General features: G+C 37.1%; 1 protein-coding gene across 3 annotated transcripts in view; it reads left to right on the forward strand.

Moving 5' to 3' along the window:
• Positions 1-11,606: 11,606 nt before the first annotated feature.
• Positions 11,607-19,919, forward strand: part of AKAP7 (A-kinase anchoring protein 7) — a 105,753-nt gene continuing 97,440 nt past the window's right edge. The window contains exons 1-2 of one of the 3 annotated variants that reach the window (XM_039849929.1): positions 11,607-11,982; positions 16,975-17,106. In XM_039849929.1, the coding sequence (XP_039705863.1) occupies positions 11,763-11,982; positions 16,975-17,106 (352 nt within the window). In that variant the 5' untranslated portion in view covers positions 11,607-11,762. The remainder of the gene's footprint in view (positions 11,983-16,974; positions 17,107-19,919) is intronic. The other 2 variants (XM_039849931.1, XM_039849930.1) reach the window with 2 other exon arrangements.

Below are 19,919 nucleotides of genomic sequence, written 5' to 3' on the forward strand. Positions count from 1 at the left end.
CTGCCCCCCAACCCCAGGTGCCCAGCTGTAGGCAAACACTTGGATAAGGGTCTCTAACCAAATATATGGTTTGCAAACAGTCCCATTTTATGGGTCGTATTTTCACTTTCTTAGTAGTGTCATTTGAAGCACAAAAATATTAAATTTTGATGCAGTCATTTTTTTTATTTTTTTTCTTTTGTTACTTATGCTTTTGGTGTCCTATTTAAGAAATACTTGCCTAACCCAAGGCACAAAGATTGACTGCTATGTTTTCTTCTCTCCTATGAGCTTTATAATTGTCCTTATTCTAAATATAATTTATTTAATAATATATTTCTATAATTTAATCTTCATAATAGCTGGGCTTAATCACTAGCTCTTAAAATTCCTAAAGCTTAACAATTGACTTTCACAGTGTATATGAGCCAGCTCTAGGATACCACTGATATTAAGAGTGTCGGTACTGGGTAGGCCTAGAAGAAAGTCAAGCTAAAATTCTGCTGTTGGGATTGATAGGGAGGAGAAAGAAGCTGGTCACTTACTCATATGGCAGGGGTGTCCAGGGGAATCTAAGTCTGCTCTGAAAACTGGTCTTCCTAAAGACAACTAGAAAACTAATCTAAAGCTAATCTCATGAGGAATCTCAAGTTAGTTCCAGAAACTGCAGATAAGACACATCAGTAAGAAGGGGATTCCTTTGGACTAACTCAGAAGACAAGTCAAGTGGTAGCAGCATTAAGTGGTCCTATATTCTGTAAAACTCCTCAAGAGACTAGGCACAAGGAAATAGATTCTAGCCTCAGAGAAAGAGCACTGGTAGGAAATAGCTGTGATAGTGGACCCAAGTCATTCAATGGTACTCAGAGCTAGGTTCCCACACTCTGTGCTAGATAACTCACCAGTCTTTGCAGAGTATGAAAGCCAAGTCAAATGATACTAACTACTCTGGACTACACTCAAATGGATTGGTAAGAAATATTAAAACTTGGAGGAGACACTGCCAAGGATACCAGATTTCAGAACTAGCAGGAATGAAGGATTAAAGGACATCTGGTTCTGATAGAATATCATTTGAGATATTGTGAGTGACTTCCCCTCACAACACCTTTTTTCTGATCTCTCATTGCCAAAAAATAATTAGAAATGCTGGATAAACTATGTTAAAATATTTGTAAAGGATTTATGGATCAGGCAAGAATGTAAGTAATCTGTGGAAAAAAACAAAAAAGAAAAGGAAAAGACTCCTGAAAAGTATGGATGAAAAAAAGATTTCTATAGAAAGTACCTTACAGGGTGATCTGATCATAAATTCCTAACTGGGTAGGGTCATGGTGGGTAGTCACGACCCAGGCATATAACTTCTTTAACAAAAGGTTTATTTTCACCTTAAGCAAGCCCTGTCCTTCATTTTTGTACATTAACACACCTTTGAAATGCTCCCTTTCAGACCCCTCCTTCTGAAACATAACTACCGTTTAGAAAGCAAATAATCTTAACTATTCTGTGTAATCCAATCCCTGCCTCGCTTTCTCCCACCTTCATGCAATCTTCCTTACTTTCCCTTCTTAATTTCAAATGCATAGAAGTTGCTGCAAAACTTATTCTCAGGAGCATTTGAGATCTTGCCACCTAGCATATGTCGTCAGTTTGGCTCAAATAAACTCTTGTAAAATTTTTCTCCAGGTTTAGACGTTTCTTATGTCGGAGAAGGTAAGTAATCTGTGAAGCTGGTTTTCACCCTAAGGGTCAACCTAAGGGACTTTAAGTTTATATGAAAATTACATGTTGTGCAGAGCCAAGTATTTATAATAATTCACTACACATATCTGAGAGTCTAATGAACAACACACTCAGTATAAGTGTGAGCAAGAAATAAATCTACCTTAAAGATCTACCTTACAGTAGATGATGTTACAAATTTACCATTGCCCTGAGACAATGGGGAAAAAAATGCCTCGAGGTTTCATAACCTCAAGCAAGTGCTTATGTGAGTTTGAAGCCAAATTCAAGCTATGTGTAGTGTTGCCAGATTTAGCAAATGCAAATAGAGAATGCCCAGTTAAGTTTGAATAATTTTTTAGTATATGTCCTAAATATTGCATTAATTTTTTTTACCTGAAATTTATATTTAATTGGATGTCCTGTATTTTATTTGGCAACCTTACCTATGAAATATAAAATATCAAATAGGGAATTTAATTTAAATTCTTCCATGTTAATAGTGCCCCCTGGTGACACAGGGGAAAAAACAAACAAACAAAAAAACATGTCCTTTTTGGAGGAATGTAACTTCAAACCAGGCTTCAAAGAATTTCCAACACAAGCTCACAATTAAAAATTCACAAAATACATAAGAAATAAAAGAAATGTAAGTAGAAATAGGGAAAAAAAGCCAGAAAGAATCATCAAATCCACAAAGACTTTAGCTATTAGGATTATCAGATATAGAATATAAAATAACATGGTTAATATGCTTAAAGAAATAGAAAAACTTGAAAACATGAGCAATAGACTAGAAGAAAATACAAATAGATCTGAAAAAGAACCAAATAGAGGCCCATGAATGAATAAAAAATATAATACCTGAAATTCAAAACTCAGTGGCTGGGGTGAACAGCATATTAGACAAAGCTGAAGGAAGGATTAGTGAACTGGAAGAACATTTGAAGAATTTATCCAAAATGAATGTCAGAGAGATGAAGAGATGGAGAATATAGAAGTTGTTAGGAATTGAGGACGAAGTCAGAATTTCTGACATAATTCAATCAGAGTTCTAGAAGGCAATAATAATAGGCAAAAGAGAAATTATAATAATTTCTAGAATAAGAAAAAGAGAAACAATGGTGAAATATTTTCCTAAGTTGTTGAGAGATTCTCAGATTCAGGAAGCCCAACATTTCCTAGCAGGTAAGTAAATAAATTCATGCCTAGACTCATAAAAGTAAAACTAGAATGCTCCAAAGACAATGAGATCATTCTTAAACATTGTCAGAGAAGAGAGATTATTAGGCAACAATAGCATATAATAGCTTTAGGTTAAAACCTTCTGAGATCCTTTTGCTATCTGGGAAGAGGGTAAAGATATTAACTTTAAATTTTTGTAAGCTCGTTAACTAGGACAACCCCTTAAAAAATCGACATAGAGAATATCACTTCCATATCACAAGAGAGGAAAAAAATGGAAGCGAGAGGTTGCAGGGGGTCTCAATCAATCCAAAGTAAGGCAAGTAAATTGGAGAAGGTTAACAACAGAGCAGCCCAGTCATTGTGGAGAATACATCAGAGACCAGCTCCTTCCAGACAGTGACATGAAACTGCTACTAAATTTCTTGTTTCTGATTAGCTCAAGATCTTGAGGTCAAATACTTTGAGATACAGCCTTGGAAATTATGGAAGTCAACTCCCTGCAAAGAAAACAAGGCAAAGACAAGATATGGAAACAACCTAAATGCCCATCAACACACAACTGGATAAAGAAATTATGGTTCACATACACACACACACACGCACACACACACACACAATGGAATATTACTCAGCCATTAAAAAAATGAAATCCTACCATTTGCAATGACATAGATGGACCTAGAGGTTATTATGCTGACTGAAATAAGTCAGACAGAGAGATAAATACCATACAATTTCACTTATATGTGGAATCTAAGGAACAAAAAGAACAAACTAATCAAAACAAACTCACAAATATAGTAGATGATTTGGTGATGGACAGAGGGGAGGGGCATTGGGGGGCTGGGAGAATGGAGTAAAGGGTTAAAGAAGTAAAAATTAGTAGTTGATAGATGGTCATGGGGATGGGGAGCACGGCATAGGGAATGCAGTTAGCATTAATATGATGACTAGGTGAGGGGAGGGAGGGAGCAATTGGGGATATTTTATGAACATTACAGATGTCTAACCAATGTATTGTATACCAGAAACTAATTAAAATAAATTAATTAATTTTAAAAAAAGATAACAAGGCAAAGATTGATTTTTACAAAAAGTGAGCCACTCATAGGCTTTGGTCAGAAAATTGCAAGATCATAGATTCAAAAATATTTTTAAAAATTATCCAGGAATTTCCTAGATTTTCCATTTCACTTATATAGTATAAATGAGATGAAGCCTTGATTTGTAGTCATGGATCAGTCAACTCATCATTTATTTCAGGGAAAAAAATCAAGCCTATCCTAAATACTAAGCAGAATAGTAGGCTTTCTTAATGTGCTAACTATCCAATGAGAGAATTACCTATGATGGAAGGAAGACTCTTTTAAATACCCAACACAGGTGAAAATAAAGCACAGGGGAATTTCAGAGTAAATAATATACCCATTTGGTTAGGAAAACTACATAAAGGGGACATGTGAGATGAGCATTAAAGAACGCACCAGGATCAGGAAAGACGCTGGTATCAAGGGAAAATACAACTACCATGGCTTCCAGTGCTTTGATGAAACTCAGATATGTGGCCTTCTGGCTGAGCATCTGTAATTTCATATTGTTGGAGCAATCATTGTACCCTCGGAGGTAGCAGCTTTCTATAATTTTGGTATGGCTAAATCAAGGAAGAAGGCACACGCAGATTTCCACAGAAATTACAAGTTCATGAAAGATTCTGAGGAGATGGGGAAGGCTAGTATCTTTTAGTGTGCCAACTGATTTCGGAATGCAAAGAATTTCTTCGTGTTGACATCCATGAAATTTTGTCACTGACCTGTGTTCCTGAACTACGAAGCATGAATATTTGGGCTAAGGAATAGTTTCTCTTCATAAATAAGCAATTAACAAATACTGTGGAAAAAGAGAAAAGACTAGAAAGGACCGGAACTTTTTTCTACAGGTAATGAAGAAGACATTTTAGGTGAAGTAAACATCATACACTAGAATATAGTTGTTAGAATTCTTCAAGATGTTTAGGGAAGAGCAAATTATTAGTTTACTGGATGTATTTGAAAGATGTTAGGGAATAACAACAAACCCCTTCCCCCCGAAAAATAAAGTGTGTAGAGATGAACTTTGGGGGCCTTGAGTGTATAGCTGAAGAACTCATACTTAATTTGGTAGGCAATCTGGCCATCAGAGTCCCTGCTCTTAAGCACTCTACTATGCTGCCCATGGACAATGATGCTTACTTGTAAGGCCCAGTGAGTTTTTGGTAATATATTGGATACTTGATACATATTTGACTATTAGATTTCAGCACTGCTGATAATATAAGTACGACCATATACAAAGAAGAAGTACAAGGTGAATAACTAATCTATTGTAGTGAGGGCCTCATGAGAGGTGATGCTTTTTATATTGTACTTTTTTTTTCCCTGTAGATCAATCTAATATACTGCTAAAAAAAAAAAAAAACCATAAAATCAAACAAGTTTCTCTTAACTTGGTAAATTTATTTTTGATGTATGTGTCAAGAGAAAAAGGGGAAAAAATCCAAGGGTATTTGTAAGTATATCTGACTGGAAAGCCAAACATAACCAAAAGGATCAAGATTTAGGGACTGCTTAAGTAATGATGGTATAATACAACAAAACATAACAATATAGTGTAAATTATGCTATCTATAAAAATACCTATTTGAAATAGCTATTTAAAAAATATTAAAAGTGATAAACTATAACATTGTTTATATAGAGATTATGTCTATAAAATGTAGTATGTTTCTATAAAGTAACAAGATTCAAAGAGTCAGAGGATCTTGGGGAATAGATATCTTGTGGTAAAGGGATTTTTTGCATTTTGTTGATTATAATTATTTTGGCTTTCTTTCAATATATATATAGCAAGATCAATAGACAATGAAAGATATTCCTTGAATTGAAACTACACCATATTTAGACAAAGAGCTACTAGATAATATATTCAAACTGATCATTATCTGTAAGGAAATACTTTACTGTGTATGAGAGAATGGACTAAAATCTCCTTCAGTTCTGATTTTATTTCTTAAGCTTTTTCTATTTTTTTCCCCATTCTTACATTGTCTGATTCTAACATTATTCAAAATAAAACCTCATAATATAGTAATTATCAATTATATTCTGATTGGCATGCAAATAAGGTTAGCCTTGCCAGTGAAGTCTTGTGTGATATTGTTTGAAATATCAATTACACAACTAAAAACAAGGAATACTTAAGCCAAATACATAATACTATGACTAAATTTGAAAAGACATGAAATCTACTAATCCAGATATTAATACCCTATTAATATAATCTATGTTATTGCCTTGAAAAAAAATTATGCATTTAAAATGGACAATGAGATGTTTAAAGATAACCAGCATCAACATTTTCTAGCACATTAAGAGGACAATAAAACCAACAAATAATAATATACAGCCCTGATGACCCAGAAAATGGAATCTGACATAGTTCTTAACACTTTCCTTTTAGTATTCAGAAAATCTCACTACAGAGTAAAAACAAAATAGCATCAACAAATCACTAATGCAGAACGGTCTATTGGAAAGTATTATGATGATTTACATGATGTATATGATACAAAAAATAACGAAGAAAAATACAGTTTCGAGCTTAGAAATCCTGCAAGATAAACTATCAAATAAGAAACTAATCCCCAGCACTAATCAAATTCAGAAAGCCTAATTAGAGCTGTTAAGCCTAATCTTCCAAGTTGGCATTTGCCCAAAATGTAGTCAGGAGCACTACTTCAGTGTATAAAAACAGAGATTATCCCAAAACAATATAAGAACATCATTATCTTCTGAGTAATGATATAAACTAGCATATACCTCATAATAAGTTAATGTTCTTTTTTTATTTGAAGAAAAAAAATCATGTTGATGAAGATGTTTTTATAGTGATTATTTCTTATTCTTACCCAGAATGGAAGAAATGTAGTAAGTATGTAATGATTCAGGCAGCTGATGAAATGCACAAGAAAAAAGATTCATATTGTTATCACAAAGATGGGAAAAGTGTTCCATTCACAGTTGTCTAATTTTCTACCACCCCAGACTCTCCCTGGATGATGTCTTCCAAACCCAGAGTTTCTATGACCACTTACTTATATATCTATAAACTTCCCTCAGTGTCTTCTCCCAGCAAATGACTTCACCACCTATTTTCATCAAGAAAACTGACATCTTTATAAAATAGGTCCCTTAACCAAGATGCCACCCAATACTTATCAGGATCCACCTATTCTAAACTGCTTCCTTCCCATCTCTCCTACGATCGATGCCTTCATCTTGTTCTGACATTTTACCCCCAATATTACTCAATTGGTTTTTCTCTTTTACTGTATCTCTCTTTACTAGTTCCTTTCCACGGGCATTTCAATGGAATCCAGTTGAATGCTGCTCCTGCCCCTCAATATCTAGCAAAACTGGCTCGAATTCTGATGGCATGTGAAAGTCTAGCCCTCTCCTTAAGATTTCTACAAATTCTTAAAGTACTTACAATCAATAATCCGCCCCCCCCCCAACTACCACCACTAGTCCTTGTGTGCTGCGTTCTGGTTTCCACAACAAAATCACTCACACTTAAGGTTGGTGAATTTGATTATAGACTTTACTGAAGATGTCTGAGAGATCAGGGGAAGGGTCCACCACACAGCACACACTTTCTGGATCTTTCTCACTCAACTCTTCTCCCACTTCATCGTCTCACTTCTCATCCTCCTCATTCTGGATTGCTCTGGGAACACCCAAGTCACCCCACTTCTAATGTCTTGGTGCCAGTCAACCCATTTTCTCTTTTTCCACATTATTTATTGCTAAATTTCACCAATTATCATCTTGTAATCTCTTAAATCTATCACTTTTATTTTATTTCTAGGCCAACACCCTAGTTCAGATTTCTGCTCCTCACACTTGGATTCCTGCAGCACCACAGTGAACAAACTAGACTTGGGGATTTGACTCTCTGCCCTTTCCATCAAATTCTGCACAGATCTGAAAGATGTCTTTCTAAAGCCATCCTTAACCATGACAGTTTCAAGGTCAGAGTTCTTTAACAAATCCCAATTCTTATGTAATAAAGTCCCAATTGCTTAGCCTGGCATTTAAGACCTTCTATAATCTGGTCCCAACCTAATTTTGCAGCCTTATCGTTCAGTCCTCTGCCACGTGAACCAGTCAAACTGGTAGACCCACTTTCTTTTGCATCTACTTGTACAATCCTGCCTCCCCAAGCCTGGAATGTGTTACCCCCATGCTCCAGCTCTCTTAATCCACTCATTTTCAGATCTGGTCTAAAATATTACTTACTCTTACAAGCCTTCCTTGGCTCTCTAAGTCCACAGAAATCTTTACCTTTTGGACACACTGTCTCATTTTTCTTGATCCATATTAGGGTATCAATAATGTCTGTTTGCCAGGGACTGAGGGGGCTTCTGGGGTCATGGGACTTTCAGTGCTAAGACTGAGTGGTCCTGGGAAAACTAGTACAATTGGTCACCTTATCTGAAATATATGTGGTGGAAGTTCTAGGGCAGGAAAGGAAAGCAGTACTTTTTGTGAATGCCTACTGTGAAAATTCAGATGGCAGTGTTGGCCTCAGAAACTCCAGGAAGGGTAAAGAAAGGTGAATGAGGACACTTGCTGAACCTAAGGATAAGCCTGAGGCTGAGACTTTCAAATGAACACTTTGCTAAAGGGAACCTATTTCTATAGTTCCTTCATTTTCCTATATTTTATTTTCAAGGAGTTAAGAAAAACAAAGGGGAATAAAAAATATATGCTAAGTAATGGAATTTTAATAAGGAGCTAAGTGGGTAGGAAAAGTATAAATCTTAGAACAGAGAGGAAAATCTAGATAGGTAAACAACCTTTCTCTTTTATTGTTATTTTGGAAACAGAATCAGAGCTATTCACTACTATGAGAATTAAATGAAACACACAAGTTAAAGTCAAACTTTCTGGAGGTTTTCTGATGCCAAGTTGAAAGCCAAAGATTAGGTAAAACGGCAGCAGATGAACCAGTCAGAGAATTGAGTTAGAGGTTTGGAATATCCTGAGTCACCCTGGGTCACCAAGGGTCCCACCTGGCTTTCTACTGATATTTGACCATGTTCTGTAGAACTGCATGACTTCATCTTCTTTAACCATTTACAGCTGTCGTTTACTGAGAGGACCAAAGAACCTCTGATAAAGTTAAATTGTATATCGAGACCCACAAAATGGAGGCAGCCCCAGTGGCCCAGACAAAGTCACGGAGCTAACCTAAGTCAGCCTGCACTTCTGGGAAAAGCCTCACTGTCAAGGAAACATAATATCAATGACAATCCTACAAACAGTTTTGGATAGTATACCTTTCCCTAGCCTGATAAGGACCTTTTAGCTAACTATGCCAGTTCCGTGTTGCCTCTTCAAACGTTCTATAAAATTTACTCTTGCCCCATAATCCTTGGGAAGCATCTCCACTGCTTCTAAGGTACTATGCTCCCCTAATCCATGGATTGCTTTCCCTTGAATAAAAGACATCAAACTCTTTTCTAAATTGTTTTAACTTTGTAATTTGACACCTCCTAGAACAAGTATTAAAATAGCATCAACTCACCTGTTTGGTAGAAATGCATGGGGACAGAACCATATCACTCTAGAGAAATGAGGGACTTCAGAGAACTTGACAAAGAGAAAGGAGGCTGGCAGGATGAATGAGTCAATTTAGCAACAGGCCCTGAAGGTCAGAGAGGGGTCATGGAACTGAAGTAGTATGGTAGCTCGAACCTGAACATTTCTGATAAAAACAAGAAAACAGGCCCCAAATGGAGTTGCTTATGCTAAGCCCTACATCAGCAAACCAAGATTTAATTACAGTTTTGGCTATTCCAGACAAGGGATCTTAAACCAGTCAATCAGGAATCACCTAATCAACACTAGTTAGGTAATCTGTCTGATAGACTCCTACTGTCTCCTAAGGAAAAGAGACCTTGCCATAACAAATTTGCTTTTTTGCCTGGTATAACTTCCTAGTTCCTGCTTTCTTCTGCCTATAAAAATCATTTAGTACAGCTCCTTGGAACTCCTTTCTGCTAGATTGGATGCTGACTAATTCATGAATCATTTAATAAAGCTGATAAGATCTTTAAAATTTACTCAGTTGAACTCTGTTTTATAAAACTTTCAATCCAGGTACCTTGGCAGTGTACACTGTCCTCGTGGGAGAAACAGTGCTGTTGTGTGTAAAGGCACGTGCTAGCTCAACGAATTCTAGCACTCTCAGAGGTCCAAATAATCTATGACATTACCCACCCCACCCTATCCCTTAAGCAGAGCGTAATTTACAGGAGAGGACTTGGTCTTCTAATTTGCAAGAGACTATCACCCTCAAATCTGAGAGGATCTACCTCAGCCAGCTGAACTGACATTAAGATTACCCATTATATTGTTTCTTATTCTGAAACTTATTTGGGTATGTTGCTTACTTTCTATTGACGAATCTAAGTATTTAAACATATCTGATGCTCAAGAGTTTTATTCGTTCATACAACAACATTGAGCAACCTCTATGCATTTGGGAGTATAAAGATGTTAACAGTTTCTTCTTTCAGGTGGTGACTAGGAAATATATGGTGAATAGGGTTGCTTGATAAGGTTAGTTACACAGATAAGTTATGGAAATTTGTTATCTTTACAAAGGGAAATTTATGTCCTGCTTTTAGGCCAAAAAGGGGAGGGCAGAAAGTTCTCCCAGTCTGTTTCTTAATTGCCTTCAACTCAAAATAATCCTTATGCAGAAGTAGCATGTTTTGGGGTGGCATAGTCTGATCCCTTTTGATATTAACATGGATTTCTTTTTGCAGCTTTTAGTTTATTACTTATTGCAGTTATGTTTCTTTCTCTGCATTAGATGATCAACTCTTTAAGAAAAAGACCTGTTTTATTCACCTGGTCAACCTCAGGAGGGAGCTTAGGCATTTGATAAATATTAGGGGAACCTATTACACCCTTGTAATCAGTCCGTAATTGCTATGTGTGTGCACAGCAAATAAACTTGCTAGAATTTTTAAAATGTGAGAGTAGCAAGCTTTATGACTTGTGTATGATCTATTATAGTTGTGCTGAGGTCTTTGCTTCCATCCCCATGTAGGATGCATTCAAGATAAGCCAAGTGTTAGTATTCGAAAAACAGGCTAACTTGTTGAGAAATACCTAGTTTTCTTAATGCATGGTTTCTTAGCACTTATAAGAAAAAATCAGTAGAATTCTGTTCCAAGGTCAAAGTTGTTTTGTTTGTTTTTATAATTAAATTTCCTTTTATTCCATTTTACTCACACCAGTGTTTTAATCTTCAATAACCAGTAGCCGGTTCTGTTTAATCTGTAGGCATAAAACCATTGTTAAAAATTTGAGACTGCCACAATTTGGCTTAAAAATTAAAAAGCAAAATAAATAAAATATCTGACTATACAGGTGGCCAAAGTGTCGTTTCTGTACAACTCGCTCTTTCCAAATATTTTGTAATCAGAACTCTGTGTTTTGAATGCTGTCTGCAAAACTAAACACAAGGATCCACAGGAGACCCTAAGCCAGGAAAAGCTTTCAGCCGGGTCCCAATCTCACCCCTTCAAAGCGTGGTACGGGAAAGGCGGGGCCACGGGAAATAACAGAGGCAGCTAAGGCCGCAGGGGCCGCCCCGCTGCAGGGTGAAGGCGGGGACTGAGCACCTAGCGGCTCCCGCTCTTCGCCGCGCGCGGGTCGCCACTCCCCACTGTCTCCCACCCCCGCGCGCAGCCCGAATCCGGGTTCGGCCGCCGCATCTGGGCAGCTCCTTCTGCCCGTTGCGAGAGCCCGCCCGGCCTGGGCATGCACCTTCTGCGGGGACAGCGGCTCTGGGGGCTCAGCGCCTCCGCAGGCCTGGTCGCCGCGGCCAGAGCCCGCGCACCGCCCGCCGGATCCCGGCCCCGCCCTGGTCTCCGCCTCCGCCTCGCGCGCGGTCCTGGGCCGCTGCTCCGGGCCGTCGCCTCTGCCGCCTGCCGAGACGTGTGGCCCGGTAGTGCCGCCACCATGGAGCGCCCCGGAGCGGGTGAGCCGGGGCTGCCGAGCCGGCCGCGTGGGGCGACCTGAGCCTGGCGGCGTGGGCCCCGCTCCGCGCTCGGCCTCCGGCCGCGGGGTGCAGCGGCCTCGCACCCACCCGCGGCGCCCCCAGCGCGCGGAGTCTCCTGTCCTTCCCTCAGAGCAGGACTCGGTGTAGCGCTGAGGACCCCCGTGCAAGGGGGTGTGATCAGTGCTGCTTGTAACTACGCGTTTTAGTGCACGCACTGTTTGTTGTTGGTGCGGCGGGAGGCGAGGGATGTGAACCCACCCCAAGTTTCAGTTTTGTCTCTGCTTTTCTGGTCTCTGACCCTTAGTACAGACTTGTTGCTGTCACACACCCTCCGACGGTGCGTGGTCCACAAAACCCAGAAAAATCTCGGTTTTTATCCTACATCACAAACATTAAAGACTTGACCCACCACACTGTTTCGTTTAGGATTTTCTTCTAGGTGTAGAAACGACCTATTTAAACGGGCGCCAAATCTGTAGCAGGGCCCAGTATTAATTTCCAGCTTAGGTCAGCATTTACTGTGAACTGAAGTTTGTTCGTTGAGCGAGTTAGGGTTTAGGCTTTCGGTGAAAGGGACCAAGAGCCAATTAGAAGGTGCTCTGCGAGCTCTTTGTAGTATAAACGCATAAAAAGATAGAAAACATTAAAATGTGTTATATAATAGCCGTTAACTACTGTAAATATGTTTACAATTATGGGGAAAATCTTTAAGGCCTTGTGGGTGGGGTCGGAGAGTTTGAGGTTTTGAGAGAGTATATCTGGGTCTCTTCCTTACTCCTTAACAAAGTTTAAGATGTTTTTGGAGGTTACTGTCTACTTACATTCTTTTGAAGATAGTCAACTTATTTTGTCCGTTTATCTCTAGTAATTTGGATTGTACTTTTGTTTTCTTTTTATGAGGAAACCAAAGCTTGGAGATCAGTTGACTTGTTGATTATCACACAGCTCTCAACATTTATCCAGATGTAAGATGCTACTGTTTTTAGTAGCTAAGCCAGGTCTAGCATGGATGCTATTGACTCTTTCCATCGATTCTTGGGGACTATACATACTGTATATACCTAGTAGAGTGAATAGAAGAGTCTTGCTTAATAAAGTCATATTTTACTATCCAGATAGGAAACTTACATTTTATGCGACCAAAAGCCAACTGTCTATCCTTTTTACTTTTATTGGCGGGTCAACGATGAAGTCATTTGCTGGAATGTACTTATATTTGAATATTAACGTATACTTAATGTATGGTTTTGTAATATATTAAATGTATGCAGTAATTATTTTCTTATAAAAGTAGTATTCAGTTTAAAAGATTTGAATACCGGAAAGTGGAAAAATACAAATATATTAAATACATATCTTTTAGCATCTTCCTATGAAATTGTAACCATAGAGCATATGTAGTACTGTCTTTGCTTTTTAAAAAGTCAGTATTTGTTATAAATCTTTTGTTCGTTGCAATCCTTATAGCCATTTTCCTTCCTTGTCATTAGAGTGAGTATATTTATTATTAGGCATTTAAGCTGTTTCACTTTTTCTTTTATGTTTAAACCTATGAGGAGTCTATGTCAGCATATATGATAGATGCACAGATACAGTAAGAAGAACATTTTCATGGCTCCTGATCTGTTGCCAGACTGCTTTCTGAAAGGATTACCTCAATTTACAGTGCCATAAACTATGTTAAGAGGCAGTAGGGCATGTTGCTTGAAAGGGCAGGTTTTGGCAGCAGGGTGACTGAGTTTAAATTCTGGCCCCAAGACCTAGCTGTAGCCATGGGCAAGTTACTTAATTAGCTAGTCTGTAAAATCAGTAAAAAAGTACCTTCGGGATAGCACAGTTGTGTGAGTTAAATGAATTACTATCTGTAAAATGCTTCCGGCTGTGCCTGATTTATAGTACGTACTCAAATGTTAGCTGCTGCTGTTAATAGCAGTAGTAGTTTGCCAGTTTCACCTCAACTTTGTTAATTAGTGCCCTTAGCAGCATTATTTTTATTTGGATTTGTACAAAAGATAGAATTTTATTTTAACTATGGTTAGACCAAATTTTAAGTACTCAAAACAATTTATAGTTTAGATGCTTTATTTTAGGGTCAGTTGTTTTAAGGCAGTTTTCCAAAAGCAAAATATTTATACCTTCCGCAAAAGAAAATGTCATTATGATGGATATATGTTTAATTCATGTCTGCCAGCCTTTGTCCAAACACTAAAGATTAGAGAACTCGAGGAAGGCTTGTAGATTTGAACTCCATTGAGAAATATTGCTCTATAGAATGACCAGTTACTTGGAAGTGGTATTCTATTTTTCTTGAGTTAATAATTCATATCTTAAAAAATTGTTTCATTTATTCTGTAATTTAATGTAATAAAGTTTGTATTTCACGTTCTAGACTCCTTGATTTTGACATAATCATTAGAGTTTATATATGCTTTAACAAAATGGATAATGATGTTGAGCGAGTCATATAATGCTTCAATTTTTATTTTTATGTCATATGGGATAGTAGTACCTTTCCTTCACTCATCTTGTGAAAATGAGAATCTATGATGTACTGAAGCTGCCATTAAACACCAGGAATTATTTTTTTCTTGGGCATTGAGATAACTATATTGCAGTGTAGCTTGAGTGATTTGTTAACTACTCCCAAATGTGTACTTACCTTGATGCATTCAGTACACATGTATTGATCACCAGCTGTGAGATGAACACTGTGCTAGGCATTGAGGAATCAAAGGAAAGTAAGGCATGGTATTTAAGGAACTTAGAGTAGGGTGACCATACTGAAAGGGGTGTAATCGTAAAAAGCTCCCCCTTTCACTCAAAGGAGTCCTGGGTTTGGGTGAAAAATTATTTGGAGCCTTTGGCTTAGAGTCTAATGGAAAGGCAGACAAGTAGACGTCTGTAACAGAATGTATTTGTGCTGTGACTGGAGGAAGCACTAGGTACTGGAAAGAGACTGGATTACCTAACTCAGCGCTGAGCTGGGGATCAGGAAAGTTTTCCTTGACAGTAAACCTCTCATCTTAGTCTTTGCTTTTAAGTTGATTGTTCTCAATTGTTAATTCAATCTCCCAGTCTGCTGTAGAACCAACTAGGACAACTTTGTCAGCTAAGACAGGGGTCCCCAAACCCCTGGGCCTTGGACCGATACAGGTCTGTGGCCTATTAGGAACCTAGGAAGTGGGCCACACCATAGCAGGTGAGCGGCAAGAAAGCAAAGCTTCATCTGTATTTGCAGCCGCGACCCAGCACTAGCATCACTGCCTCAGCTCCACATCAGATCATCAGGCATTAGATTCTCATAGAAGTACCAGTCCTTGGTGCCAAAAAGGTTGTGGACTACTGATCTAAGAGATAACTACTTGGGCCTAGAAAGTTTACATGACTTGCCTGGGGTCACCCAGCTAGTGAAAGGCCGGGCCAATACTAGAATATCTGCCTCCTGATTTCTAGTCCCAGATCATTTCTGTTACAGCTGCCCCTTGCCTTGCATCAATACCTAAATGCCACTATCATCACCATTGCCACTGCATGATTCTCTTTTCGGTGTAGCCAGAGTGCTCTGCATAGCTCTTGTTCTCTAACTGTTGTTGATTAATTGAGCTCAAGATAAACTGTTGAACTATTTCAAGAACTTTTTTCACTAAAAAAAGACTAAATTTAATTCATTATGTTATTTAATTCTTCTTCTTGCCTTCAAAATGTATTATTAGAGCACAGAAGTCAGCCTCCCTAACCCATTCATTCCACATAATGCCAAGAGTTCAGTATATGCCTAAGTGGCACATGGACTTCGGAGCTAGTATTGAGATATCAGTGCTAAATGGGTCAATTTCATATAGTAAAGTTCTTTCCTCCCTAGCTTTATTGAGGTATAATTGACAAAATTTGTGTCTGTTTAAAGTATACAGTGTAATGATCTGATATACGTATACATTGTGAAATAATTACCACAATAACCATATGTATCACCTCACAGTTTTTGTTTTTGTTTTTTGGTGAGAATGCTTAACATCTATTATTAAATTTCAACTACAAAATACAGTGTTATTAACTATAGATTATAGTTACCATGCTGTACATTATATCCTTAGAATTTATTACAAATTTCTTAGATTAAGAATAATATAGAGAAAAAAGGTATTATATTTCATTTTGTTCTGGTTTTCATTCAGCCTTGTACATATTTAATTGCACAAACCCTACTCTGTTGCTAGCATTTCAATTTTAAGCTACATGATTGATGATTATTCTTTGTGCAGCTGCATATGCCAAAAGGTAGAAGATATCTATTTACCTATTAAAACTTTTATATTGATCTATTATAACTTTTGGTGAAGTGTAAACTGCATTTGTATTTTTTAATGCAAGCATAAAAATAGGAAACTATTACTTGTTCTTACATATTTCAATAGTTGTGAGTTTATAATTAGACTCATAGTAAACTAAGACCTTTTGCTTTATAATTATTAAATTTCCAGAAAAGCATATTTAGAGCCATATATTTTTGACTGAATTTTCAATGTTAACGTTATGGAGAGAAAAAATTTAAGAGTCTTTATCAAAGAAAATAAATATAAGTCAGAACACATACATAGTGATATTGTTAAAAAGAAATGTGAAAAAGACTGACAAAACCTATTGGTTTGATTTCAAATGGTATGTAAAAAATATAGTTTAGAATTAAAAAATTGCTATAGAAGATCTTGAAGATATAGATTAACTTAGTCTTCATCTAACCCTAAGTTGAATACTGTGCTTCAGAAAATTATTAAAGTTGTTTAGCATAAAAATATATTTATAAAAATGTAGACTGGTATAAATAATATTAAAATAAATAGCTTTATAATAAATTTGAATTCAAGTTGTACCACTTCTTAAATTAACAGATGTTAATTTATAGTGAATTCAGTTGTTGAGGATATGTTAAATAAGTTAAATAATACATTTTTCTTTTTTTGATATATAAAGGAGGAATAAATTCCAATGAATGTGAAACTGTGTCAAGAATAAAGGAAGTGCCAGAAGAATTTGAAGCCAATACTATGGATTCCCTGGTAGATATGCCATTTGCTACTATAGATATTAAAGATGATTGTAGAAGTAAGTTCTTTATTAAAAAAATATATATTTAGAAGCAGTGAATAGTAAATTTAGTGATATATGTATTTTTCTTAATAAATTAATTCACCTTAAATACTTGTCATGTTTTGAGTTTGGGATGTTAATTAATAGTTAATTATTGGTATTTTATTGTCAAAACTATTACAGATGATTAAGACATGTCTCACAAAATTTTGGGCCAGATAATTCTGTAGTTTATAAGCAACTTTAGAAAAGAATGGGCCAGAACATACCATGATTTATAACCTCCTTCTTCAGTTATTCTGGAGCCACTGTTAATTTAAGCAGTACCCATCCATCTAATGAATGTTTACTGACACTTTGATATGAGCCAGGCACTTGCTAGGTGTTGGGTCACCAGTGAATAAGACAGACATTATCCCTGTTCTCATGGAGCTTAACAGGCTAGTGTTGAAAACAGTTAAACTTTTAATCAATGTGCATTTATTAAATTGGTTAGTTGTTGAGAGCTCTATCCACAAATTTTAGAGAACCAATGCTTACCTGATCGAAAGACTGTTGGAATTACATAAACACCTAAATCTGAAATTCCTGTCTTGTAAAAACAATACCATACTTGAGATTTGATGCTATCCTCATTGAAAATGTGACAAATTTTCCTATAATCCAGGTTGTTTGTGAATAGGAAAAAAAGGAAAAGCACCATTTTATTCTGCAGATATTTATTGACTGAATGCTCCGTGCTACTCAACGTTTGCAGCCTTACATAGATAGAACATTGCTATGCTTTGATATAGTTTTATCTTGACTTGAGATCTGTAACTGGAGGCTCCATAAGACATTATCTAGTTCAGTATCTTCATTTTTGAGGAGAAAATGAGACTCAGAGAAGTAAATTGACAAAAGTCACACAATTGAAGAAAACTAGTTATAAAATCTGTGATTTCTGATTCTTTAGTCATTTCTCTGATGAACATTTATTGGTTGCCTGACAAATGCCAGGGGTTGGCGTCAGATATTGGGAATATCAAAACACATGATAATATTGAAACTCATGACCATCAAACTCAGCTTCATTGGAGAGCCAATTCGATAAGAGCTATAATCCTATAAGATGAATGCCATAGAGGATTCTATGGGGGTACATGGGGTAAAGTGTGTGGGGAGGCATCTAACCTGGATACGGGAGTAGAGGGTGTCCTGGAAGGCTTCCTAGAGGTTTGGCAAGAGTAGCAACCTGGCAGATAAGTATGAACTATTCAGGGTTCTTTCCTCTATACTAATCGCACTTGAATTTAATTGATCATCAGAATTTCTGCAGTTATAGAAAAGTCTAGATTCTTCTTGTCCACTTCTATGTCAGGCTAGGGAACTGTATTTGTTGTATTTTTTTAAACATCCCATATGAGTCTGATGCTCAGCCAGTCTTAGAAACCACACTGCTCTCTCTCACACTGTCTACCAATATAGTAAACCTGGTTTATATTTTGGAGAGATATATTGAGAGAGGAATGCTTAAAATGTGTGAAATCTCTGATGTGTTATTAGTCAGTTTTTCCTATTCCACAATCTGAGGGGAAAAGGAAGGATGAAAAGATATTTGCTCAGGGCCTTTACAGCTGGCCTTTAGAGAACAGTTTTTATGGGTTTACAGCTATTAGAGAAACCTTCACTTGAAGAATTAGTATACGTGTTAAGTAGAAAATACCCATTGGAAATGAGATGCAACGAAAGCAGTGATTTAATCATATTTTCCTCTTAATTCTCTGCTTTTTGAGCAAATAAAATAAATATATCTAAGAAATTCAGTTACTTCTTTCTGATTTCATTATTCTAATTTAGATATAAAATAAAGAAGAAATCTGGATAATTATGCCTTTGTGCCCATGGCCGGCATCTCCCATCCCTCTTCCCTCTGATCCATGTTGTAGTCTCAGTCACTCCCTTTGGAATGCTCATAAGTTAGACTGGAATGAGACGTGAAACTTGTTCCTCGTTTCAGCCAGAAGTGCTTCTGACTTACACATATTGAGTATATATGAAACAAACTGCTTCTCGTAGGTATTGAGAGTGATAGCACCAGACTGCGAGAAAGCAAATAGTATTTCTGTAGCTTTGTTGTATCTGCACTGGTGAGGAGAAGCAGTGGCCACTGGGACCAGAAAGAAGGAAGGGGATGTGTCGGTGGTTCTGCAGCCCATTCCTGCTCTGGAAGGTACAGCTGCTGCTTCAGAGGAAGGGCGTTGGGAAGATTGGCGATCCTTTATATGAACAGAGATCTTTTCTCTGCAGTATATGGTACATTTCTTACCAAAGAAATGATGTTATTCGAGCAAGTTAAGGGCTCAAGTCACTCCACAGGAATCCATTTTTAGCTCTGTAGTATATTATAGCACTTTCCAGTAGTTCAGACTTTGTGAATTAAAAGTCTTTGTGGGTTAGTCTGGACTCCAACCACCATATATAATATTACTTTTATGGGAAGATAGATTTCAAGTTCCAAGCTCCAACTACCACACAGTCAGTGTGGTATGAGAGACACAGAAAACGTGTGTTTTAAGTTTTGGTTAGTTCATTTTCTACTTGCGTGACCTTGGACACTTAAACTGTGTGTGCTGGGCTTCTTCAATTGAAACGTGGATGATTCCTTCCTGTTTACCTCATGGTGTTGCCATACTGATCAAAAGAGGAAATGTGTGTGTAAGAAGGCAGTTAAAAATTTAAAATAATGTACAGATGCTACTTATTAAGTCTTCGAAACATATCCCTTAGTTATTTGGGGACAACTTGTTCTCTTATTTTTAAAATAGCATTTACTAAAACACTAAGGA

The sequence above is a fragment of the Pteropus medius genome, unplaced genomic scaffold (genome assembly GCF_902729225.1).
Source record: "Pteropus medius unplaced genomic scaffold, Ma_sr-lr_union100, whole genome shotgun sequence".
Lineage (NCBI taxonomy): Eukaryota > Metazoa > Chordata > Mammalia > Chiroptera > Pteropodidae > Pteropus > Pteropus medius.